The 25,811-nt window shown below is 37.7% G+C and overlaps 3 protein-coding genes across 9 annotated transcripts in view; 1 reads left to right on the forward strand and 2 right to left on the reverse strand.

Moving 5' to 3' along the window:
- Positions 1-1,077: 1,077 nt before the first annotated feature.
- On the forward strand, positions 1,078-10,479 carry GMNN (geminin DNA replication inhibitor). 2 transcript variants are annotated; one of them, XM_016140893.2, is made up of 7 exons: positions 1,078-1,210; positions 2,741-2,798; positions 5,647-5,724; positions 6,585-6,732; positions 8,023-8,105; positions 8,956-9,066; positions 10,068-10,479. In XM_016140893.2, exons 2-7 carry the CDS (start codon positions 2,748-2,750, stop codon positions 10,227-10,229), a joined length of 633 nt encoding a protein of 210 aa, XP_015996379.1. In that variant the 5' UTR covers positions 1,078-1,210; positions 2,741-2,747; the 3' UTR covers positions 10,230-10,479. The 2 variants fall into 2 exon arrangements, with proteins under 2 accessions (XP_015996379.1, XP_015996380.1); XM_016140894.2 differs by lacking the exons at positions 1,078-1,210; positions 2,741-2,798 and having other exon boundaries at positions 5,648-5,738.
- Positions 10,480-10,587: 108 nt separating this feature from the next.
- ARMH2 (armadillo like helical domain containing 2) lies at positions 10,588-16,916 on the reverse strand. The gene is made up of 2 exons (XM_016140891.2): positions 15,352-16,916; positions 10,588-13,609 (listed from the first exon to the last, which is right to left on the reverse strand). The coding sequence occupies exons 1-2, from the start codon at positions 15,686-15,688 to the stop codon at positions 13,182-13,184; spliced, it is 765 nt and encodes a 254-aa protein (XP_015996377.2). The 5' UTR covers positions 15,689-16,916; the 3' UTR covers positions 10,588-13,181.
- A 95-nt stretch (positions 16,917-17,011) lies between these two features.
- Positions 17,012-25,811, reverse strand: part of RIPOR2 (RHO family interacting cell polarization regulator 2) — a 167,976-nt gene continuing 159,176 nt past the window's right edge. For all 6 annotated transcript variants that reach the window (XM_016140880.2, XM_016140887.2, XM_016140879.2 and 3 more), the window contains 4 exons: positions 25,185-25,387; positions 22,791-22,874; positions 19,973-20,063; positions 17,012-17,705 (listed from right to left, as the gene is read on the reverse strand). In XM_016140880.2, the coding sequence (XP_015996366.2) occupies positions 17,605-17,705; positions 19,973-20,063; positions 22,791-22,874; positions 25,185-25,387 (479 nt within the window). In that variant the 3' untranslated portion in view covers positions 17,012-17,604. The remainder of the gene's footprint in view (positions 17,706-19,972; positions 20,064-22,790; positions 22,875-25,184; positions 25,388-25,811) is intronic.

A 25,811-nucleotide genomic window follows, 5' to 3' on the forward strand; every position in this document is an offset into this window, starting at 1 on the left:
AATCACGTGACCAAATGAACTGGAAATCAGATTTAGTATTTGGACTGGCTGGTGTTTCAATGTCAAGTGACACAATGCTTGTACTTATTTCCACTAGTCGTTAGAATTCTTATTCTGGAAACTCAGTCTGATGCTTTTCCAATCTATAGATAGTGTCATTTATGAATTTAGATTTTATGTATTACATTTTCCTTAGACAGAACGACCATGCTTTGCCCTTTTTGAGCTCTGTCAAAAAGAACCAGTGAGGGAGGTGGCAGGAGGTGGGCACCAGAGTTGCCGAGTATACTGATACAAACCGTTTCTTCAAAGCGGTGTTGCGGGTAGAGTTAGATCTTTCCTCCCATGAAAGTTAAGAGATGGGGAAACAGACTTGTATTAATAGCTATGTTAGGTGTCAAAAAAGATCTGACAAGATTCCGGTAAGCCCAAATATACCACGTCTATAAAGAAAGTTATTTGAGAATTTTGCAGAGCAATAATAAGAAAAAGCTGGACTTTTTACTAAGGTTTCTCTGCTCCTTCAAGTTGCAAGGGCAGCTGCACTCTCAGTGTCTAGAACGGCACTTAGTACATTGTGGGCATTCGGGAACTCCTAAAGAACCACGAAGAGTCAAAATGCAAAATGCCAAAATAGCAAAGGTCTCAACACAATTAGCAGTTCTCCCAGTGTTTACATCTAATAGAAGCAGTTCTTTTTCCCTACTGGTAAAAGGCAAAAAAAGGATTCTGCTCTGAAAGGCAGTTCCGAGCGCAGGGTCTGATGTCAAAATCCTGGCGCAACCACCTCCCAGACTCCAGAAATGCAAGAACAAACCTACGGACCTGAAGTCCCAGAAACGCGGTATGCCCACTGCGCAGGCGCGGGCGGGGCTGAGGCGGGCATAGGCAGGCGGCGATTGGCCGGGTATGAGGAGCTCCACCCCCTCGTCGCGCGAGGGGTCACGTAGCCGTCTGGGCGGGCGAGCAGAGTTGGCGAGACTTTTTAGTACGGTGTCGCTCCGGCGGAAGTTGGGACAGTCGCAGTTGTGTTGAGGACCTGGTGCGAGACGCCTATCCCGTTTCTTGCGTACACTGAGAAGCCTGAGTTTCCATCCGACGAGTGAGAGGTGGCAGGAGAGTTGTACACAGGGGTTACCCGACTTGCTGCTTTGCGCACCTCCCGGAAGTCGGTCTTCCCGTGACTCCGCCGGACAGCCGCCGGGTGGGGGTGAGTGGGTTTGGGAATGGTTGCGGGAGCTGGGCGGGGCGGGCGGCGAGGCGCGGGCTGCCCCTTTGGCGTGTTTGGTTTTGGCGCGCTCCGCATCTGCGCTCCCTATTGGCTGTCGGCGCTGTTCGCCAGGCGCGCGCGGTGTCAGAGCATAACGCCCTCTGCTGGTCAGGGTCCGGCGGACTGTGCGGCCCGAGGTGTGCGGGGCTTAATCCTGCGCTCCTGGCTGTTGCCGAGTCGGAACGCTTCTTTCCTAACACCAGTGACCGGCGATGATCCTGGGGGTTTGCTCGCTGGGCTTGTAGAGAAGGCCACTGAGTCCTGGTGTCCCATTGAAAAACAGTATCGCAGTTGGTGACACCGGGTTCCTTGCGTATCAGCATTTCCTTTGTACGAGGCCTGTGCTAGCGTTTTGGATCTCGTTTAAAAGAACTGCAGAATAAAAGAGCGCAGGGTTGCTGACAGGAGTGTGACAAAATGTGAGGAATTGGACTTACCTTGATAAGTGGGTTTCAGCTTTGTAATCATGACGTACAGAAAACACATTTTACATCGCAATTTAGGACGCAGCCATCCAGCTAAATGAGAAATTGATCGAAGAGAACTTATTCCCTACAAGCCACGCACTCTGCTATTTTCCATTTTCAGTTACATTTTTCTAAACGGTTTTTATGACCCTCTGAATGATTTCGTGGTCCTGGGCCACGCGACTCGCTGTTTGAAAAACATCTCTCTGCTCACTTTAGTGAGTCCCAACTAGCATTTGCTTCACATGGAATAGAACATAGAGTGCATCATACAAGTAGATTGTTTCCTCTCTTAAACTTTTTTGATTTTGTGTGTGCGTCATGGCGCATTGTAAAAAGTGCATAAGACAGGTCATAGGCAAAGTTTGAAAGCCTCTGCACTGAGTCAAGGCATGGCCACAGAAATCCGGGAGATCACTTTCAGAGACAGACGTTGCTTGGGCTTCAAACGTTGGCCCCCTCTACCTTGCTTCAGTGTCTCAGTGGTTAAACATTTCCTACAAATGTAGATTCTTAATCATTTGATCAAATATTAAATGTCTATTAAGTTTTTGCTGGTCACCAGAGCCAGTTTTATCATAGCTTAAATCTGCTTTTGAAACAGTAGAGTTAGGATGCTATTCTTTGGGACAAACCTGGGCATACCCAGGTATGTTTTGCTTTTTCTGGTGACCATTTCTCACATCTTTGAGAGACCCGAATTTAATCCAGGACACCATCATGTGTTCTAAATTTGTTTAGAATATACATTTTTTTACTTTTGCAACAAGACTTTTCCAATTATTTGTGTATATATATAAAATATAGATATCAAGAGTCACCAACTTTAGCCACTGTAGTCATTGATAGGGCTGAGTTTCGGGACAGTGAGAAAAGATAATTCCACCATACACTAATATGACTTTTATGATCGTAAGTACTTTGAACAACAACAAAAATCTAGACTCCTCCTTCAGGTGCAAGCCATATTCTGTTTTTGAATTACTATTTTGTGCTTCACCAGGTGTATAATGAATCCCAGTATGAAGCAGAAACAAGAAGGAATCCATGAGAATGTAAAGGTATGTTATAGAACTACTTTACTCTGTTGTAAGAATCATGTGGTTAGAAGAATTTTGACTTATTTTAGCTAAATTTAACCTGGCTTTAGTTTCTATAAATTTTGAATTACTTAATTTTTAGCCAGAAGAAAAGTAATAGTAGAGAACTTTAAAATTAAAATTAAAATTAAATTTTCTGATCCATGAACATAGGATGCCTTCCTATTTATTTAGGTCTCCCTTAATTTCAACAATTAGTTTTCATTTTTAGAGTATTGAGTTTTATACTCCTTTTGTTAAATTTTTTTTCCAAATATTTTATTTCTAGTGCTATTGTAGATGGAATTGTTTCTTTAATTAAATTTTTGGTGTGCTCATTGTTACTGTATAGAAACACAATTGATTTTTGTATTTCGTTCTTGAATACTGCAACATCACTGAACTTTTGTATTAGTTCTTAATAGTTTTTGGTAGACTCTTAAGGATTTTTCATACACAAGATTATTATTGCTTTCTTTCTACTCTTATATTTCACATTTATTAAAATCCTTTGTATCTTCAGAATTAGTGTCTTTGACCAGACATTTTACATTATGTTGCACATATTTCCAGAGTACCTCATACTCATTACCATCCATTACCTGCTTGTTTTGCAACACTTTTGAATCTGAATATGATACTGTCACTGGAAATCTTATCCCAATATTTATTCTTATAACAATAAGAACAGTTTGTTTTGTTTTGAATTTATAATTGTGACTTCCTCTGCTCTTAAGGTTCTAAATGAATTTATAAATTAGTTAGGTTCTACCATGCAACTTAGACTGTAGGATTCCTGGGAACAAGACCACATGTTCAGAAAAACTGTACCAGTTTGCAAATTTAAATTATATAGAATAAATAAAAGTCTTTCATAAGTGATAGCAGGTGCTATTTGATAGATTTGTTTTCTTTGCCTTGCATTACTTAGTATCCTCCTTACATTATCAATGCAAAGTATTATTCAGGAAAAATAATTTGTGAATTTGGATCTATCAGCTTCCTTTAAAATGATGACATCTTCCCACTGTGCTCTGTGCATGTGTGTTTAAACTTTAGATTATGGAAATTTGGCCAATCATATTTTCATCTACATCTCCATTCACTCCCTTTTATCCCCACCTAATTATTTTTAATCCTCGATGAATGATTTATATAATTTCAGCAGATGCTTACATATTAAGGAAAGTCTAATGTTTACAAGCTAGAGTAAAATTATTTTGGACATAAAAGGATCTGTATTCTTTTGGTTTGGTTCTACCTTCAAAACCATGGCCTTGGGTGAGTTATTTAGTATCTCAGCTTCAATTTACTCATCTGTACAATGAGAGAATTGGACTAAAACTAGATCTGTAAGCATGAATTTTAGGAGTTCATGGATTCCTTGCTAATTATATGCACACTTCTGTGTACGCTCTTGTGTGCTTTTTTTTTTTTTTTTAGAAAGTTCACAGAATCTTAACTTGTTTTCTAAAGAGATTAAGACCCATTAATATATAAGAACTCTTGGCTTTAAAAAGTCTTGTTCAGTGCATAATCTTTATAAGGAAAATAATAGCAGTATTACATTTTGGGGGATGGATGCTATAAAGCTTACATTATAAAAGTTAAATCTTAGAAATTGTTATTTTTTGTGTGTGACGGTAATTTAGCTGGATTCTTTGACCATTATTAATAACAAGCACTTAAATTAACACCTATTAAGATTCCAGAGTTACATTTTTTCCTCTTTATCTGGAGACTGTTGACTAATCTATAATCTAAATTACATCTGAAACATTGGTGTAATATTTGTTCTCACAGTACCTGGCATTTGTTCTTCAATTAAATAGTGAGATAATCAGCAGTAGAAACTTTACCGTGGGAAAGGTGAACTCTTGTCATGTGAAGTATAGTGTGGAATCAGTAACTTTCTCACGCTGCTTTGGTGTCATGTTCTTTTTAACCTTGTTTGAGTATTCGCCATTGTTTGCTGTCCCTTGGTGGCAGTATAACTAATGAGTTTTTGCAAAAGTAGAGAGCACTGTCATATCAGGAAATATACAGGAAGGTATTTACATATTACAAGAAAGGCAATATTTTTTCCCAAAAACAATAGCTTGGGCATTTTACAGTATTTAGTATGCCTCAAACACTGACAGTTTTAGCTGTCTCCTATTGAATGGGCTTCAAGTAAAACTGCTTCTGCAGTCAGGTAGCGGGTATGTGTGTGTGTGGAGGGGTTCTGATTACATGTGTATTCGGTTTTGTTCTTGAAAATTATATTCCTTTGGTGAATACATATAAATGTGTTAGGGGATAGTCATTATTTACAGGAAGTTTGAGATGAATCCTTTTGATTAGGTGAAGAAGTATTTTGCAGTGTAAATAATTAACCTTTTTCTCAGTTTACCTCTTCTGTGAGTTTTCTGCCATAAATATTATAATATTTGGTAAATTTGTAGTTGCTGTGTGGAAGATCTTTTTAAGAGGAAATAAAAATATTCCTCTTGTACTGGAATTCCATAATATGGTTTGAAGTATTAGAGTGTTAAATTTTTGTTGTATTTTTATTTTAGCTAGATACGAGTTGTTGGCAGAATGACTAGGAAGAGCATATATTGTAATGGAGAGACAAAAGCTACTTGTTTGTGTCAAGTTTGGGCTATATTATCATTCCTAGAATTTCTTCACATTTTATTATACTTTCAGTTAAATAAGGTTGCTAGTTGATTAAACCATTGTTTAACAGACCAAATATTAGTATTTCTGTTTTCTAAGTTACAGTAGGACTAAGATAGTAAATTCATATAACATTGTATACCAGATAATGAATTGTCTTGACTTTTAGAATAGTCCTGTCCCGAGAAGAACTCTGAAGATGATTCAGCCTTCTGCAGACGGATCTCTTGTTGGAAGAGAAAACGAAGTATGTATTATTGGGTAAGAATGAGGTAGAAGTGATATTACCTTTACATTAAAAACATTTGCAAGATTTTCTTGGTTAGAAATATCTAAATCATTGAAATTTGGAAATAATTTATGAATAGCAATTGAATATTCCCCACAGAATTGATTTTTTCTTTTAATTCTTCAATTGAGGAAGTTCAAAATTTGTATGAATACCTGTAGAACTGGGATGATGTCATAAGTTATGAATTAATCTACAGTAGTACCGTAGGGTGTTTTGAGAGTAAAATGCTAGATTCCTTCATTTCTGTATGCAAATGATGAAGTCATGGGTGAAAGTGTCCAGACTTTTGCAGGTGGAAAATATTGCCTTTCTGCCATACTAAATTATTTAAGCAATAAAAATAATTTCAGTTATGCCTTTGACCCAAATCTAATCCAAAATACTTGCCGAAAATAAAATTCCTAAAATATTTACATTTTGGTGGAGTTTTAAATTATATGATTTAAAAATATCCAAAGATACCAAAAAGATATAGCTGTGAGTTCTCCATTCTTAATACATAAATGACAAAACCACTCAGCTTTATTTCTTAACAAATTTGTCGTTTAAAAATTTCTGTATGTTTATACTTTGCTTCTACATTGTCTTTGATTTTTTTCTTCTAATATTGTAATTTCTGCCTTTAACCAATGGCTCCTTCCTTCTTTCTAAATTTCCCTCTTTTCTTTGGACTCTATAATGATACATGCCTTACCTTGGTAGTTGTAAACATACATTCTTCAGAAGTGGTTTGCCAGCTCTAGTTTCCAAATCCACTCAGCTTTCTTGTTCATTAGGTCAAAATAAATGAGATTGATGTGTATATTTCCTTATAGTTGGTTAAAGGCTTGTCCAAAATGAAACGAAGGAATGACCAGTTAACATCTAAGACTTCCAACTCTGGAGTTGCTATTGTCCCAGAACATAGTGAAAATAAAAATCTTGGAGGAGTTACTCAAGAAGCATATGATCTTATGATTACAGGTACGAAAATATACAGATATAATTTTTATCTTAGAAACTTTAATTGTAATAAAGGTAAATATTAGTATATGTTATGAATTCTTCCCACAGTCTCTTAATCTGGGCATGCTATTAGACAGTTTCATGTTTTTGATAATTTAATTTTTCTTATTGTTATACCTATGCAAACATTGTAAACTTAGACAAATCTTACTATTTGGTAAGATCAAATATGGATGAAATATTAAAGAAAATGATAGTGATTAATGTGGCATCTCTGATATTGGATTGCCTTAAGAGTTTATAACAGTGGTCCCCAACCTTTTCGGCACCAGGTACTGGTGCTCCTATGAGAATCTAATGTCTGATGATCTGAGGTGAAGCTGAGGCAGTGATGCTAGTGCTGCGGAGTGGCTGCAAATACAGATGAAACTTCTCTCACTCATGTGGCCCAGTTCCTAACAGGCCATGGGGACCCCTGGTTTACATTACTTGGAAACAGTCTTTTCAGAAGAAAAATGTCTAGACACTGATTTTGAAGAGAGGAATTTGAATGTACCAGGAGAATATGAAATAAGGGAGCCAACAGAAACATAACTGAAGTAAAGGGGGTGACAATGAATGAGAAGCATTGTGCCCGTAATGAAAATACTAGTTTTTAATGGAATAGCTGTTGCCATCAAAAGAGGAAGCTAGTGATGGTTTTTAAGCGTTATGGAAGATTATTGGATATTGTCAATGAAAAAAGTTGACTTAGAGAAGTTCATTGACTTAGGGTCAAAGTGACATTTGGGCTCATTTTGAGTTGCTTAGAGGACAGTAAGGAAAAAAAAAAGTAGACAGAGTTTTATTAGGCAAATTAGGAAAGGTTGGCTGCATAGAAATAAAGAAGCTCTTTAGTAATATTTGTAGAATAAACAATAGATTTTATGACACTCATATCTGACTTAGTTAAAATTACAAAGATTAGTAGAAAACACACCAAATACAGAAACAACTCAACTGTATATCATATCGCCAATATAAGCACACAAATGAAAAAAAGTAATACATATAACTTGAACACAAAACTTATTAATTACAGACCATCAGTGGAATATGTTGAAATTCTCAAAATGTTGGAGAAAATAGAGTAGATGAAAATTGATTTGGTTTTCTAACTTTAATGTTTTTAAAATGGGTATTACTAATCTAAGTAATATGGTTAGTGCTAAGATTATGAATTTTTTAAATGGAAAAGATTATTGGGTTTTTACAGCGGCATGTAATTAATAGTAGTGGTTTTCAAAGTTACGTGTAAAACTATTTTAGAAAATCCATCCTCTCAGTATTGGAAAGAAGTGGCAGAAAAACGAAGGAAGGCTCTCTACGAAGCACTAAAGGAGAATGAGAAAGTATGTACTGAATATAATTTGTGGCGTTTTTTTTTTTTTTAACATTTCGGTATTCTGTCCGCTGCTTAGCATATTTGGTTAGAGCAATATAAACTAGTTTTAATTTTGGCCTAAGAAAAGTTTTATTAGAAAGGTGACTGATGGCAGGACAATTTACAATAGCCAAGATGTGGAAGCAACCTAAATGCCAATCAACAGACGATTGGATAAAGAAATTATGGTTCATATATACAGTGGAATATTACTCAGCCATTAAAAAAACCAAAATGCTACCATTTGCAATGACATGGATGGACCTAGAAGTTATGCCGAAAGGAATAAATCAAGACAGAAATATAAATACCATATGATTTCACTTATTTGTGGAATCTAAGGAACAAAAAGAAACTAATCAAAAATAGACTCAAATATAGAGGACAGTCTGGTGATGGCCAGAGGAGAGGGTGGCTGGGGGGCTGGGAGAATGGGGTGAAGGATTAAAGAAGTATAAATTAGTAGGTGATGGATGGTCATGGGAGTGGGGAGCCACAGCATAGGGAATGCAGTTAGCATTAATATATTGGGTAGGTGGAGGGCCAGAAGAGAGAAGGAGCAATTAGGGGGATCTTTTTATAAACTATATAAATGTCTAACCAATATACTATATACTTGAAACTAATGAAAGTTTTTTAAAAAGTGACTCTGTTATTTGTTATTATTATACAAAAAGCCTATTGTATTGAGTGCCAGATAGCACCTTTGTTAGGAACTTGGCGCTAAACGTATCCATTAGTTATCTATTTGGAGACATATAATTTGGTTTATAGCTTAGCAGATCTATGGAATATTGAACTTTGTTTATGTCATATAGCTTCATAAAGAAATTGAACAAAAGGAAAATGAAATTGCCTGCCTAAAAAAGGAGAATAAAGAATTGGCAGAAGTAGCAGAACATGTACAATATATGGCAGAAGTCATAGAGGTATGTATTTAACCTGAATCAAAATTATCTATTTTTTCTGTAATACTGAGGCAGTGTGATCTGTGTTTGGGCTCTAGAATCAAGTTTCTTGACTTGGAGTCTCAGCTCCCTGCCTGGCACTGTTCAGTTTGTCGAGTCAAGCAGGTTATTTGTCCTGTCAGGATTTCATTTTCCTCATGTAAAATGGGAGAGGTAGAACCTATTTCATAGGTTTGTTATGAGAATAATGAGTTACAATAGATGAAAGTTTAGAGAAGTGCCTGCACATGTAAGAGTCTGATCACTTTTAAATATTTTATTATTAGTAATATTAAGAACATCTCTTTTCTTATGGAGATACAAAAAGAATTAACATCTGAAAATATGGAATATTATTTTATAGTTGACAAATTTTTAGATATTTTTTAATTTAACTTTAATGCCAGTGTGACATTACTGTTATTTATAAGTGTTAATTGATACACCAAATAAATTTGGTGGTCTTATCTGACTTTTTAAAATTTGGAAGTAGCTAATGTGTTTGACTGTTCCTTTACCAGTGTTAGCCTGAAATATCGGCCTTAAACGTATTCGTGTTTACATAAAATCGTCTTGCTGATGGGATGAAAGATTTTCAAATCAGAACTTGTATTGAATTGCTTACATTTTAGAGCTGTGACAATTAATGTTTGAGGTTTTCATTTGAAAGTGCATTAATAGCTATGTTAACTGCTGTGAAAGTATTGATTCACAGCAGATTGGAAATTAGGAAGCCTGATCCTTCACTGCAGATAGCTAAGTACTGATTTCATTTGTACTCTGAAAGCATGTCAGCACTTTAAAAAATGAGCAAATTATTAAGTCCTGTGACTGCTGAAATATGATTTGGTTATAAGTCCGTTTAATTGAGAGACATGAAAAGAACTTCATTATAATATCGAGAGTCAATTAATTATATCAGCATACCAATAAATGGACTTGAGTTTTAAATTTTTTACAATAAATTATTGTTTATCTAAAAGAGACTGCAAGGTGAACCTCTGGATAACTTTGAATCACCGGATAGTCAGGAATTTGATTCTGAAGAAGAAGATGGAGAGCATTCTACAGTGGAAGACTCAGAAATTGGTACATGTGCTGAAGAAATCGTGTCATCCTCTACAGATGCGAAACCATGTGTATGAAATTCATTGATATTTGATTCTTGAGAAATATACTGCCAAAGTTTACCTCTACTATAGTTCTTTGTAGCAGAGCAAATATATAATGCAACTGTGAAATCAAACTTCCTTATTTGAATTCTTGGATCCTATTATTGTATTAAAATACAAATACTATGTATTTTTAATCTTATGATGTTTTATGTAAATAGCATTTTCTCAGATGTCAGACATAACTTGTGTAAATGATAAATAAACTTTAGTCTCCTATTGAGCATTGTGTTTATTTTGGAAGAATGGAGTCTAAGGAGTCTATTTAGAAAATTTGTCTATTTCTGTGGTTTTATAGTTTTCTTTCTATTCCTCTGTTATTTTGGAGGAAACAAGAAGCAAATGAATTATCCCTCTTTAAACTGAAATAGTTGAGTTTTTATTCCCAGGTTTGGTTTTACCTCAAGCACATTACAGGTACTGTTGATTTTCAGACCCCCATAACCAGGTATTCTTCCTGAGTAGTTTTGGTAATGGAATGTGAGAATCTCGTTTCAAAACTCTCATGTGAATCTGATTAGCCAAGTAAAAGCCTGACTGGCTGGTATGATCAGCTTCTTCTTGGAAGCTTAAAATAATAGGTGATAGTGTTAGTCCTCTAGAGAAGCAAAGTGAGGGGACAGGTAAAAGTCCAGTTAAAAGATGCAGGAATAGCTAAGGGTTCTGAAACTTTGTTTACATGTGTTACATTTGGTATAGTACCAAGTATATGTGTATGTATACATGTGTATATGGAATAAATAGTAGGGTGAAATTAGGAGTTTCCCATATGTACTATTCTAAAGGAAGGAAAAGAAAAGGAAATTGTTTGCAAAGTGTACAGCATTGGGGTTGAATGTTTTGTGAGAAAATACCTGTGTAAATTGACACTAGAAGACAATGTCAGGTATTAAAGGCTTTATAATATTGAGATAAAGTCTACCTCAGTGTTGTTGTGAGGATTAAACCCTTTACTATGGTGCCCGAACCCCAAATGCTTAAAAAAGTGGAAGCTATTAATCTACAGAAACATTGTTCAATAAAACTTTGAGATGTTGGAAATACCTGTGCTGTCCGGTATGATAACCAATTACCTAGAATATGTGGCTGTGGAACACTAAAAAGTGGCTGGTGCGAATGAGGAACTGAACTTTTAGTTTGTATTTAAATAGCCACATGAGGTTAGTGGCTGCTGTATTAAAGCAGCTCTGTGTTTTAGGTATGGGCCTTTGGCATAAAGGTAGAATTGAAGACAAATTTTATGTATTTTTTACTATAATAAAAAATAATTTGAAGAATTAATGTGGGTTTAGGGGAGAGGGAAATCAGCTGAGAGACTAATGGAATGAGTAGGAAAAAGGAGAGCTAAGTAGAATAGGATAACTTAGCAAATAGGAAATATTTCTAGAGAATGCCAGAAGTAGATTACCAGAATTTGGTGGGGAGCAAAAGAGGGGTAGAATTGAAGGGAAATTTTAGATATAAGTTAAAGCTTTTAATCTTCTAGAAGAAAAATATAGGCACAAACTTAGTGACCTTGGATTTGGCAGTTTTCTCAAGTAGGACACAAGAAGCATGAATTAGAATTATTTCAGTAAATTGAGTTTCATAAAAATCAAAAACTTCTCTTTGAAAGGCTTTTAAGAGAATGAAAAGACAAGCCACAGGCTGGGAGAAAATATTTGCAAAACATGCAATGAAGGATTTGTATCTGTAAAGAGCGCTTACAACTCAATGAGTAGACAACCTAATTTTTAAAGTTGGAGAGAAGTTTGGACACTTCACCAAAGGGTAGCAAATAAGCACATGAAAAGATGTCAACATCATTAGTCATTGGGAAGGTGCAAATTAAATTGGCAGTGAAATACTTCTGAGTACCTACCAGAATGACTACAGTTTGAGAAAAACAATGAGCATACAAGTGTCAAATATGTGAAACTGGGTGCTTTAGTGCTCGTGGCAATGTTGAATACTATCAATGCTATAGAAATGTTCATCAGTTTCTTAAAAGTTAGCAGACATTCCGTATTACCCAGCCATTCCACTCCTAGGTATTTACCTGAGAGGAATGAAAGCATACATCCATCTACATGAAGACTTGTCTGCAAATTTTCATGGTTTCATTTGTAATAGCTAAAATGTCCATCAACAAATGAATGGATACAAGAATGCTTACATTAGAATACTGCTCAGCAATAAAAAGTAATTGGTGTACACAACATACATCTCAATGATATTGAGCAAGAGAGAGCAGGTAAGTGTACCTACTACATGTTTTCATTTAAATAAAATTGTAAAACTTCAAACTAGTTTGAGAAAGCAGAGTAGATGCCTATGGATCTTCGGGTGATTTTGGAGATGGATTTCACTAGGAAATGGGTGATGAATGTTTCTAGCCCCTGGGAAATGTGACCCTGGTTGATGGAGAATTTGGAAAAATTTCCTTGGATTCTGTTTTTCAGCTAAAAATCAAATATTAGTCTCATGTGCAATAAGATCATGTTTCATAGCCAGAAAACAACCTCAGCCAAAGACAAGGCAACTGGAAGGCTAGCACTGAAATAGGGCTGAAAAGATAAAAGTTAGGCACCACTGTCCCCTACAGCTAGTATAAGCTGGTAGCTGTGGGTTGTATTAGACTTTGGCATTTCTCGGTGCCTTGGCTTAATGTCCTCTAATAACCCCTAAATACATGATTGCTCCCCACAGTTCTATAGGTAACATATCTTCCCATAAATTCCCATTTTATGAACTTAATTTTCATGAGGTAATTTTAAACAGCGGTGCTTATCATTAAGTTTGGTTATTGTAGTAAGTGGAAATTTTTATGGAAATTTTCAACTACCTAAAAGAAAACACTGAAGAATAATATACTGACTTTTATTCTTTGTTTTCCTGAATCGCAGTGGTGCAGACAGCTGCATCATGAAACTGAATTTAGAGAAGTTAATTCCTGTGAAAACCAATTAGGAAATATAGTACCTCGGCAAAATTCTCAGGCCATCCAGACCAGTTCTCACCAGCGAGCATCTGCAGTTGGTGTTTTAGAGTTGTGTGGTTTTTAAGCTCCTGCATGCAAGACAGGTTATTGCATGTCATGACAGAGAGGACGTAGCAAGTCCAAAATTTAACCATGCGGTTGCTGTTGATTTCACTTTTGGTGGTAGACTCAAGTTTGTTATCAAAAAACCCAATGAGAATGGGAATAAACTGCAGATGTTTGGCTCTTTTCTGATTGACAGGGTTTAAGTAACACCAACATGCTACACTCTGGAGCAGCTGGATTCTTGTTTTTGGTTTCATCTTGTGATCTTGCAACAAGTGAGCTACTTCTTTCATGTACTCAGCTGCAAATTTCCCAGCAGTTGGTCCTCCTGTAAAACAAGTATTTGCGTTTCCAGAAGTAGTTGGTATATCTAGTAGCTAGTGACATGGTATGCTTATTGTGTTTGGATTCTTGTTGCTATATATTGACACATTGGATACTTGGAGTTTCCTCTTTTTCCCCACCCTGTGTGTTGCTGTGAGAAAGAAAATATGTGTTGATAAGTAAGGAGTGATATGAAAAGCCCTGGAAGGTCCCTGCCTGCCAGTTTCCTTTAATCAGGCACCCAAGAGTCTGTACTTCAAGGTGAAGGAAACCTGACTGTGTTCACCTAGCAAATCTCTCTCATGGTTTCTTTCCTGGTTCTCTGTCTTTGGTACTTGAAAAAATACCAGCATTAGAGCAACCAAAGAGAAAACCAAAAGGCTGAGCTGCAAAGCTGGGTCTAATATGAGAAAGAAAGGCTTTTCACGAGTCCATTGCTTTGCCATTCTCTCCTGTTCTTACGCATTTCTCAACACAACTCTTGCAGATCTGGGACCAACGTGACCTTACAAGGTTTTCCTTGTTTTGGTTACTGACCCAGCCTGTCCTAGACTACTTCCATTATATACCTGAACCCCAGATCTTCCTAGTTCAAATCTCAAACTCTGAGAAGGAAGAAGCCCATATAGCATTTGATAAAGACTATTTAGATGGTGAGAATTAGCTGACATTGTTGCCAGGTTCTAGCCACTGGATTTTTGACCTGGATTGGATTTCTCTTACTTGTACTGGCACTGCATAAAAGTACTGTGATCCCAAGGATGTTGGAGCTTTACCTAGAGCCTGGGCATGAGCCCTTTCCACCACTACAGCTAAGGCTAAATAACATCGAGTTAAAGGATTTTGACCCTTCTATAATAGGCTAATTCTTCCCACAAATGGGGAATACAGCCCTGTAAGGAACTGAGCCTGCCTGGTGTGGTGGGTGCCATTTACCCTTCCTTCATGTAGGGGTTCTGAGTTTCCTCTCTTATTATCTCTGTGCCAGTGGCTCACAACCATTCTGGCACCTAGAAAACAGTAATTTTTTTCTCTCATGGATACCACTCTGAAAAGATTTAGTCTATCAAACTACATCTAAATATCTTTTTCTCATAAAAAAAAAATCTATCTATGACACAGCTACCAGCAAGAACTTCTAATTAGATGTGTTGTTGAGGGTTATCTATAAACTTTCATTGCATATCCCAAAATTTATTAAAAAAGAAAGGGCGAGTTTGGACTTGACAATCATTAGAGCAGTGTGTGTTTAAATGGTTACCATTTAATTTTCTGGCAAGTACACATTGCTTTGCACTGATGCATATATTTGCTTTCCTGGAATTGTTTTAGAAGCATTAAGTTCTTACTGATTTTTCTAAGCTATTTTCTCTGTAATGTATTTTTACAGGATGAAAAATCAAGTAGTTTTACTCTGTTGGAATCATCACTAGGTTGGAATTTATCAACATAGTATATAAATTCTTTGACTTATGATAATGAGGACTTTGATAGGCACCTTTAGTATATGTTTTTAATATAACTGGGAGGACACTTAACTTATTTGATGGACACATTCTTTTAAAACCTGAAATCCTTGAGGAAAAAATACTTAGTAATCGGTGGTACAAATACAAAACTAATAATTTAGGCAAAGAAAAGTTATTGGAATTTTAAGATGAGCTATGAAGATCACTAGCTTAGTGTTATATAACAAGCAAAAAGATTTTGAAATACTTATTTTAGCACAGCTGGTTAAGTCAGTACCTGTGAAAGCCAGTAGTCCAATCCTGTAGGCAGCTTGAGCCCTCTTCTCAAGGGCTAGAGATTTGTCCTTCAACATTTGGCCAAGTACCACAATTTTTTCTTTGTGGAAAATACTCTCATTCTGCGGGATATGGGTTTCCTCTTTCTTCTTAATGAAAAAGCCCTTAACAGTGACACTCCAGAAGCTCTGGAGGGACTTATACAGCCTCACAAAACACCGATGTACCTGAGTCCAAAACTGCACATAATAAACACGGGCTTTGGCCATTGTGTAAAAGGCCAGTGGTGCTTCAGTTATGTAGCTGGCAATAACGTAGCCAAGAACTATGGAATGCATCACTTAGCAACACAACAGAATGGAATACAGAAACCAGGAATCAATCTATACTTGGGATTTGGACTTGGAACACACACAAATAAATGATGCTGCTTTTTACCCGTAAGGAGCTCACAGTGTTTTTCTCCAATGAGCTTTACAAAAAAATCTGAGGAGTAAATATCCTCATTTATAGAGGAAGGAATTTCAATATAAAAATAAATTCAAGTTGAGAATGAGGTGTAATGTGTATATACCAACTCAAGAAAGGCATGTGAAAAAAAGCGGACTCTACATTAGACTAGTAATTCAAAAATAATTTTTATTTTAACTTACATGATCAAAACAGTGATGAATACAAATGCCACAAAACTAAGCACCCCTTCAAACAAAAAATAAAATGCAGAAGTGAATACAAAAGATAATGGAGTTACTCATGCAATATTCAAAAAATAAAAAACCAAACCAAAAACTGTAACATTTATGATTTGATTTTCTATAAAAAGAATCATTTCAGCCATTTAACAAAGACGACGGACTATGCATACTAACTACAGACTGTACAATGTACTTTTAAAATGAAGGATATATTTATATAATATTTATAAATGTACAAATATATATGCACATAATTTCACAGTTCAAAGGACTGTTTGCCAGGAAACCTGACAAAGAACTTTAAAATGAAATGAGTTGTTTTTAATGGTCTTGCTAAAATGTAAATATTTAAAATGCTATCTAAATGGTATTTTGTACAAACACATCCAGAATACAGTTAATATTCCACCAGTTTAAGTTATACTCACATGTAATCTTTTTCTATTTTGGCATATCCTACCTCATATATTCTTAAGAGGAAGAAAAGTTATTTAATAGGAGCTACTGAGTGGTCTTGTACTTTATTTAATGGACTTGCTACTTTGATTTCAGCAATAACAGGAACTGTTAACTCTTTGGCTAAGGGATCCTCTCAGTGGGAAGTGCTTTCTCGGGACAGAAACCATTCCTCAGGGCAGGTTTCTTCCTAACCTCCTGGTAGCTTTTATAGAAGCAAGGACCACTTTTAGTGTCCCTCTGCTCCCACTGCATTAGGATTCTTCCAACTTCCGAGACTTATTCCACCTCAAAGAGAATCCCAGCTTTCTGAATCCATGACTTTTGGTTTTGATTAGTCTCAGCAGCAAAATATCTCAATTATAAAAATATTTTAAAAAGCCCTTAAAAAAAAAAAAAGCTTAAGCTTTGTGTGTTGTTGTTGTTGTTGTTGTTGTTGTTGTTGTTGTTGTTTTTAAAAATGTGTATGGATATAATCTTATTAAGGTAGTTTGTAGTCATCTGCCTGTCTTTTTATCATAATGAAAACATGCTTTTTGAATTTTCACAATGAAGAAATAGTGGAAGTTTGAAAAAAATGAAAGAAAAAAAACATTTAACTCTTACAGTGTGTCGTTTTACCAGGTTCTGCAGGCAAACTTTTATTCGAAGAAATTATATTTTGTGCTTTGCATTTAAGGTAAAATTAGGTAGCTTAGGGGGCCACTCAACCCTGAGAGCACGACAGAAAAACTGCAAAGCATATGATATTTATCAAAGTATCACAGGACTGTTTCAAGCTCATAGAAGAACTTCCAAAAAGGTACAAAGATGGCTATTTTAAAATTCCATATATATTTGATATGACAGACTCTTTCATTAAGTATTGTCAGACGCAATGAATGATGTAATCTGTAAGTCACAAAAAGCCCTATTGTACTGGCCAAAGGAAAAGCAGGTGGTTGCTGTGAAACTGACTGGTAATTCTTTCTACAACATGTTAGATTTCCAGACAACCTGAACAGAATTCTTTAAATTTTAAAGACATCCCAGCCAAATCACAGCACCCTCTTGATTAATAGGGCCACTAATTAAGAGAGCTGTTAGGCAGAGCTAACTGGTAATTAAAAGGCTGTGGCCGCTTCAGTTCCATGACGACCTCCAACTTTAACACAGTCTCGAGGAAATTTGTCCAGTTGTTCATATGCCAGTCGCCCATCTTCTCCTGAATACGCAACAAGAAAAATGAATACCAATTTGAACTTAACTTTTTTATTCATCACTCAGGATAATAAATTAATACCAGGTGTTTGTTCAGGTATGGACTGCTATTTTTTACTAACGTTGGCTTCAGGTAAGGAAAAGTCATCTTCTGTTATTCTTAATTATGTCATTTCTAGGTAATGTTTAGAAAAACCAAGAACTTCTGAGCTAATCCCAGAGAGTAAGAGAATGCCAGGGTGTGAAACAAAGTAGAAGTCCTATGGGCATGTGAGGTCGATGATTTCACATAATAGATTTATTCCTTTGAAATCATATGTATTATTATATTTTAAGTGCATTAGGAATTTCAGTATGGCTAGTCCTTGACTTCAGTGCATTGAACTTTTACATAACTTTTACTTCGATACATTACATATTGGTACATGTTAAATTATCTTTCATAAAAGTCAAATTTAGGCTTTCAAACTTCAGCTAAAAAGTCACTCTTTGCCATGTAAACATGTGGTGATGACATCTACCACCAACATCTGGTTCAGTTGGTCAGCACCATTCGGAACAGCCAACATGTTCCATTTTCTAAAATATTGGAAAATGGGAAAATGAAGTATAGACAGCTAGTGATAAGAAACGGACTTTTATGCATTTAATGCAAGTGAGAAAAAGCTGGAAATAGTTGTACCCAATCAGAAATTGTGGAAAAAAAGTAAAAAAAGATTCATGAAATGCTGGGATGATATTGATATTTGTGGGTTTTAGAAAAGGAACATAATCATGGATTTCATAATCTTATTGTAGTCTCTAGGAATAGAAGTCTTCCAATAAACTGAAAGTCTGTTTGAAAGAATCACTTAGGAGGCTTTTACAAGTCCCAGAGCTGAGGTATATCTCACACCAACAAGAGCAAAATCTTTGGAAGTGGAACCAGGCCTGGGTGTGTGTGTGTGTGCGTGTGTGTGTGTGTGTGTGTGTGTGTGTGTGTATGTATGTATATGTATGTATATTTAGGCCTGAGTATATTTTAAAGCTCCCCCGGCGATTCAGCCATGAATCGGCGAGGTGAGAGCATGGGCAGCCATGCATGTGAGCAGCTCAGGACAAGCAGGTATGTGATCACTCCTGGAGATGCTGCTGTCTGTGCAGCTGAAGTGACTGGGCACATTCGGCAGGGCTCAAACTTTCTTTGGTTCCACTGGAAGTAGACACATGACAGGTTGTGCTTTACAAACATCTGGCTTACCTTCACTGTTATTTCAGAACACGAAGGAATGAAAGAAGCTAAAACTAATAATACCCTAGGCACATTTATAGGGAATTAAATAATTTCTATGCTGAAAACAGCCATAAGGAATAACTGTTTTATCCTTTAAACAAACACATGCTGGCTAAGATTTCTGTTCCTGGAACGCTATATTCACTAGCAGAAAGAAGCCAATAACGTAAGAAAGAACAACTAACAATAAATGTGATTTTCATGATGATGATAAATGCCAGGAGAGTCTCCCTTATGTTGTTAAGCTACTGGAGTCAAAGTAGAGCACCTTTTTTCCAATTAGTATTATTGACTAGATAGAGTTGAGGACTTCCAGGAGTATAGTTTTTACATTTTAAGAGTATGTTATAGTAGTAAAATTATTTATAATAAATATTTATATTTTTTATGTGGAGTTTTAAAAGCCTCTCTTTACCCTCCCAACTCCCCAGAAGAATAAAAGTGTGTGAAACATGAGAAGCGTGAACCTTTAGAAAACGAAGTGGAGGGGAAGGTTTATCTGGATATTTCAGGATAAAATAAATACTTCAATCTTTCCTTTGGTGTCAGGGCTCAGGTGGGATAGACCAGCAGATGATCAGAGGTTAGCTGGAGAGTCGGTGAAGCCGGGACAGCTGGGGGACTGTGGCCTCCTAGGGAACCTCAGCCAATCATAGTCCCCCGGGTGGTGCGAACCCCACCCCGGACTCCTGACTATGGTTTGACTTCTACGTTCTTGACTCCAAATAGTGCACAGACCAAGGAACCGTCTAGAACGGCTCCACAGAGCAGCCCTCACCCTCAGCGTTCAGATATAACAGGAGCTGGAGTGAGATGGAGGTCGATCAGTTCCTCATTCTGAGTGTGTGTGTGTGTGTGTGTGTGTGTGTGTGTGTGTGTGTGTCTGTGCATGTGCACACAGGTAGCCATGAGGGAAAATTGCTAAAACAATACACATGGAACTTCTGACAGTTCCCTTTGGGAGTGAAAAGTAAACACGTTAAAAAAAAAATTCTCACCAAGAGACAAGAGGGTTTCTGAGGCCACATTTCTGATTTCTTCAGTGTCGGACTGACACAGTGTCACCAGCATTTTAATGCTTTCAGTAGCCTACAGGGAGAGAACAGTTAAAATCATTTTCTGACATTTATGTCTGGGGTTGCATGAGACTTAGCACTTCAGAGCTCATGGGGACTTTAAAATCATCTTATCCCGGGCTTCCCACACCTAGCTGAGAGTCAGGAGCTCTTGTAAAGTACAGATTCCTGGCTGCCACTCCGAGATGTACTGTATGAGAATTTCCTGGGTTGCAATCCAGAATTCAGACTTGCTGAATCCCCAGTGATCAGCTAAGTCCCTCGTTTCATGGAGAACTCCAGGCCAAGAGAAGTGGGTGAAGAGCCTGCTTTTCCAGAACAGAATCCACTTCTCATTGTTTTTTCCACTGTAACTCACTGCTTCTAAAAGAGCTCTAACTTAAGAATTCCTAATATTTAGCTTATATGCCAAACGAGAGGAGGAGAACAGAGGTCAACGATGAGACTCCTCCTATTTGTTTACTGAGTGCTCTATGAACCAGACAGTTCACAAGGTGTGGGAGGTTCAGCGATGGACAAGACCCAGTCCTGGCCCCCGGGAATTTCCAGACATAGAGAAATGAGTAAAGTAATCACTACAATGAATGATAGGCTGAGTTGGGGTGTGAGAGAAGAACACAACTGGGAAACAAGCTGGTCTGATCAGGGGAGTCTTCATGGAGGAAGTAACAGAGGAGTTAGCCATGTTTGGGCATGTGGTAGGGGTGTGTGTGTGTGTGTGTTTGGGGGTGTGGAGAAGGAAACAAATTCTAGGCAAGGGGATTAGTTTATGACAGCCCAAATCAAGGAGGGCCTGATGAGCCACATTAAGGGTTGTAGACTTATTCAAAGGTCATGGAAAGCCATACAAGAGTTTGAGGTTGGATTTGTATTTTATTATGAGCATTCTAGCTGCAGTGAAGAAGATGGACTAAAGGGAGTTTAGGCTCTAACAAGGCAGAGATATTGGTAGAAAGGATGCTCAGATCCAGGTGAACACAGCGGGGATAAAGAGTGGACAGAATTAGGCTGTTACAGAAGTGGGAGCGACAGGACGGGGAGGCTGGTTGGATGTGGAGGATGAGAGTGAGGGAGGGTCACGATGGCCCCTAGGTTTCTGGCATGGGATGCTTGGTGGTGGTTGTACCATCCATTAAGACAGAGAAGATGAGAGGTAGGGGTGAGATGGGTGAAATTTGAGGTGACTTTCTAGTGTAGATGTCCAGTAGCAAGCGGGATAATAGATAGGACAGGAAGACCTGGACCGGAAATGTTGGCAGTCATTAGCATATAGATGGTGGAAGACCCAGGAGGAGATGTTACCAGGGAAAACATGGAGGGAGAAGGGGGCCCAGCAGTGTCTCCAGTAACACCACCCCTTAGGGCAAGTCCTAGAAGGGAGCCTGCCTGCTGCAAAACCAAATGTTATTGCTGAGATTTTGAGTTGATAACGGGTAACAAATTATGATCTTTTTTTTTTTTTTTTTGAAGAAAGCTAGGCCTATGGAGTGGTAGTGGCAGTGCTGGGCGCCCAAACATGACGAACTGGAGTGAGCAGCATGTGTGGATCCTGGGTTATTTCAATCCAATGACAGATAGGGACCTGACATCGGAGGGCCACTTTGACCTCTCCAGATTGTTTCCAGTTTGACAATAGGAAAGAAAGATGTGAGGTGTCTGCTTGCTATAATTAATCAAAAAAAGGTTTTTTCCCCTGACAAGTTAATTAGAGTTGACTGGTTTGGGTGGATGACATCCTGAGCCTGCCCTGGTTTTTGTTTGCACTGTGCTGCACAGAGCCCCGCTGTGAGCTGGGGGGCTGGGGAAGGTTTAGAAAGAGGACTCTTATTCAGCCCAAAGGATCCTATTCTCTAGGAGAAAGAGAAAAAATCAGTGCTCCCAGACCTGCCCATAGCAATCACTATGGGCTTTTATTGGCCACCAAAAGGTAAATTTTTGACCAAGTAACAAGGACAAAATTTCCCAGGGCTGTTTTTCTTCGCAGGTCATTAGCTTTTTCTTTTGAGGTGTTAATCCCTTTCTTCACTTCCTGACAGGCCTGCAGAACCCTGCCCCTTGTCCCATGCACCCATCCAAGATTTTAGCAAGCTCTGAGGTGTGGCTTTCTCATTCTTTTCTCAAAAGCTCAGAAGAGTGATTAGTCTTTTTTTTTTTTTTTGGTTTGTTTTTTTTTTTTGTGATTAAGGTAGGTCAAACATTAAATCTTGACCATTGTAACATAATGTTAATGTTGGGAATTTTCATGCCTTATTTTTTCATTTACATTTTAGCTCTCTCACCAACACCTCCCTTTGACACAGTTCAGACTGCGAGCTGCTTAATAAAAACAGTTCATGGGGAAGGATCTGGAAATTTATTGGCACAATGAATTTTAGAATTTCTTTGCAAATTTCCTGGGTCCCTGTTATTTTTTGCACACAGTAAAAAATGGTGAAATCGCCATATCCTCTCTTTTTTGGGTTAGGATATATTTTTCTAGTACTGACCCAGAGGCAAACTAATTCCTATGGGCTATTCAAAAACATAATTGTTTTCCAAAACATTTATACTTTAACAAAATAAAGTCACATTTAGTTGCAGTTTAAAGACTAAAGGACCTCAAATTAATATTCAGTGCAAAATCCTGAGGTAGGAAACTCTGCTAAAACAGGCAGTCCCACAAACGGAAGGGAAGCTGTTTCTGCACTTGGCTTAGTCTTGCTCAAAGCTGAACTGGAGGGGCTTTGAGGCTGGGTGTTACCTCCAAACTTTTCAGGGCCAGGCAGGCTGCCTTCTGGAGATGAAGGTCTGTCCTTGTTAGTGCTTCACAGTAATAGAGCAAGGCCTGAAAGAGAAGGAAGGACACTATGAGGACATTTTGATTAGTTTGTAGTTTTACAGGTAGATATCATTTTTACTGCCTGAGATGAACTACAGATAAAACAATATATTCTGCACTACCTTCAGTGCAAAAAAAAAAAAAATCATTAAAATTCATGTTTATTAAAAGAAAAGTCTCTTTATTCAATGCATTGATCCTTTATTGTCTACCAGGTCACACGCTTTGGGGTATCTGAATCTGGAAGATGAAATGTTGCAGGATACTCGGGAAACTGAGGCAAAAGCAGGAAGTAGCGTTTGCTGGTGCCGGCACCGGCTTGGTGGATTCACATCCAAAAACTGAGCCCCATCGCAGCGGGGCTTTTTCTTTTATACATGTCTTACGCTTCCTCATAGTAAAGTGTATTCTGCTTGGTTGGTGGGCATAAGTGGAGTGACCGACCAAGGCCAGTGGTCTGTGCCGTGTCACATTTATCAGCTGTGACACTGAACAGTCCCTTACCTATTATGGGATGGGGAGTGAACAACCTTCAACCATTATAGGAAATGGTTAGCTCGGCCTCTGCACACACACATATTTTATGAGTAGTCTGGCGTCAAGTCATCTGACAGCAAAGTTATGAGTCTGGCTTTCAACAGACCCTAGGGTCTAGTAGGAATGCGAAGATTGTTTAGAAGGAACTGTAGAGAGCAACATATTAGCCTCACAAGAAAGCTGCAAGATGCTGAGTCAATTGCGTGGAGGAGAGTCCCTCACCCTGGAGACCAACATCCAGTTGATGGTAAGTGTCCAAAAGGCCGAGCAGAACAGGATATTTATTATTATTATGTTCATAATAGTCCCAAAGCAGAAATAACCCAACTGTTCATCAGCTGATAAATGTGATCTGCTCCTACAATGCAATATTATTCAGCATAAAAAGAAATGCACTGATACATGCTACAACATGGATGATCCTTCTTGCTGAGTGACATCATGCTGAGTAAAAGAGCAAGACATAAAGGCCACATACGATGTGTTTCCATTCATAAGAAATGTCCAGAACAGTTAAGGCCAGAACAGGCAAATCCACAGAGACACAGCAGAGTAGTGGTTGCCAGGAACTGGAGGCAGGGGGCGATGGGAGTGACTGCTGGTGGAGACAGGATTTCTTTTGGGGGTGATGAAAATGTTCCGGAATTAGATCGTGGTGATAGTTTGTGAATATACTAAAAACCACTGGGTTACATATTTTAAAGGGTGAATGTGACTATTTTATGGTATGTGAATTATATCGCCTCTTTTTTCAGTAAGGATGATGGTAGTTAGTCCACAGAACAGCCTTTTGAGCTACTTCCACTAAAGTATCAGAACTTTGTTAAGAAAGAACAATGTGAAGTTCATGCTTTTGGGCTGAAAGGGCATTAGAATGTGATGTCTTCTCTGAGCACGCAATGCTCCAGCACAGCTTGCTTAGGTTATGCCTTAGGAAACTTACGCTCCTCTCACAGTCAACGTTTGACCTTACCAAGGACAGGAAGGAGCCAGCTGTAATTTTCCTGAGCTTATCTAAGGGTTGGTGTGAGTTTTTAGAATGACTATTCAAACTATAAAAGGCTCCCTGCGGACCAACCGCCCTGCTAGGACTGGGCCCCAATGTGCATGATTTTTAGACGACTGTTACTCCTGGATGGCTGCTGAATTAAAGCCAAGTGAGAGATAAATTACCTCTTCCCCAGTGATAGGAGCGATGGCTTTAAAATGAAAAATATTCTAGCTCACTGACTCAACAGTCTGATGACTTGGCTCCAGACTATCCATAAAATATGTGTGTGTGTGAATACACACAAATGTATGTTCACCAGAACATTTTTCAGAGTTAGAAACTACACAAATGCCCACGAATATGGAATAATAAAATAAATTATGGGATATGCATACACTGAAAAACCAATAATCCATCAAATAGAATGAAGTAGATTAATATGCTCCGATATGGAAAATAACCATGATATATTACATTTAAAAAAATCAGTTATGCAACAGAACAGTATGGTCTCATTTAAGAAAAAATAATTACACATGTTAACATATATTTAGAAAAAAATCTGGAAGAAGTATACACTAAGTTATTAAAAGTTGAATCTGGGGGGCTGGACTCACAGGCACTTAATCATCACAGTATATTTTTGAGGTTTAAATCACTTTGCAGAGTATGTATCACTAATAAGCAGAAGTGAATTATTTTTATAAAATAAAAATGGCCAAATATTAATGGTAAATTGCAGAAAATTAAGCAAGTTTGGGCTTGATGGCCGCGAGTTCGTGTGTTACCTTTTCCCGGAAATGCTCGTTTCTGGCGGCTGCCACCAGGTGAAGCCTCACAGCCTCGCTGACTCTGTCGTCCTCCCCGGTTAAGAGCAGGGCCAGAGCCCTGAGCACGTCCTGCTGGGCTGGGAGGCTGCCGGGTGCCAGGCCGCTCAGGGTCCGAAGCAGTTTTCCATCTCTCAGTGATTGCAGAGTCTGCACTATGGAAACTGAAGTGAGAAGAAAAGAGCGTTCGCCTTCTGACAGTCAAGTAATGAGCTCATTAAAAAAAAGTAAATAAAACTCAAATATATACATAATAACAGATCCAAGTACATATGAAAAATTAGCACATGATAAAGGCGATGTTTCCAATTAGAATAGCACAGATTATTTAGATAACTATATTAAGGAGAATGGCGAATTATAGGAGAAAAAGGTGAAGGTGGATCCCCATTGCATAGCTACTACTAAAATGACTTATAGATGAATTAAATAGTCAGATGTAAAAATACAAAGTGAAGAAGATACACGTGAACACTTTTTATAGTCCTCCTGATGGAGCAAACTCTGTTGCCCCTTTGTCTTTTATTCGCACTCATCTGGCAAAACCCTAACCCTGAGTGACCCAGCTCTGTGTTCTGTCTGCACTCA

Source organism: Rousettus aegyptiacus, unplaced genomic scaffold (genome assembly GCF_014176215.1).
Source record: "Rousettus aegyptiacus isolate mRouAeg1 unplaced genomic scaffold, mRouAeg1.p scaffold_m13_p_17, whole genome shotgun sequence".
NCBI lineage: Eukaryota > Metazoa > Chordata > Mammalia > Chiroptera > Pteropodidae > Rousettus > Rousettus aegyptiacus.

Bases quoted from the DNA above. Each gene is read 5' to 3' on its own strand.
- ARMH2 (XM_016140891.2), bottom strand. From the start codon at position 15,688: ATGCATTCCATAGTTCTTGGCTACGTTATTGCCAGCTACATAACTGAA. The intron at 13,610-15,351 runs GTACTGACTTAA...CTTGTTTTACAG, and splicing joins TGGACTACTGGCTTTCACAG to GAGGACCAACTGCTGGGAAA.
- GMNN (XM_016140893.2), top strand. From the start codon at position 2,748: ATGAATCCCAGTATGAAGCAGAAACAAGAAGGAATCCATGAGAATGTA. The intron at 8,106-8,955 runs GTATGTACTGAA...TATGTCATATAG, and splicing joins CACTAAAGGAGAATGAGAAA to CTTCATAAAGAAATTGAACA. The intron at 9,067-10,067 runs GTATGTATTTAA...TTTATCTAAAAG, and splicing joins ATATGGCAGAAGTCATAGAG to AGACTGCAAGGTGAACCTCT.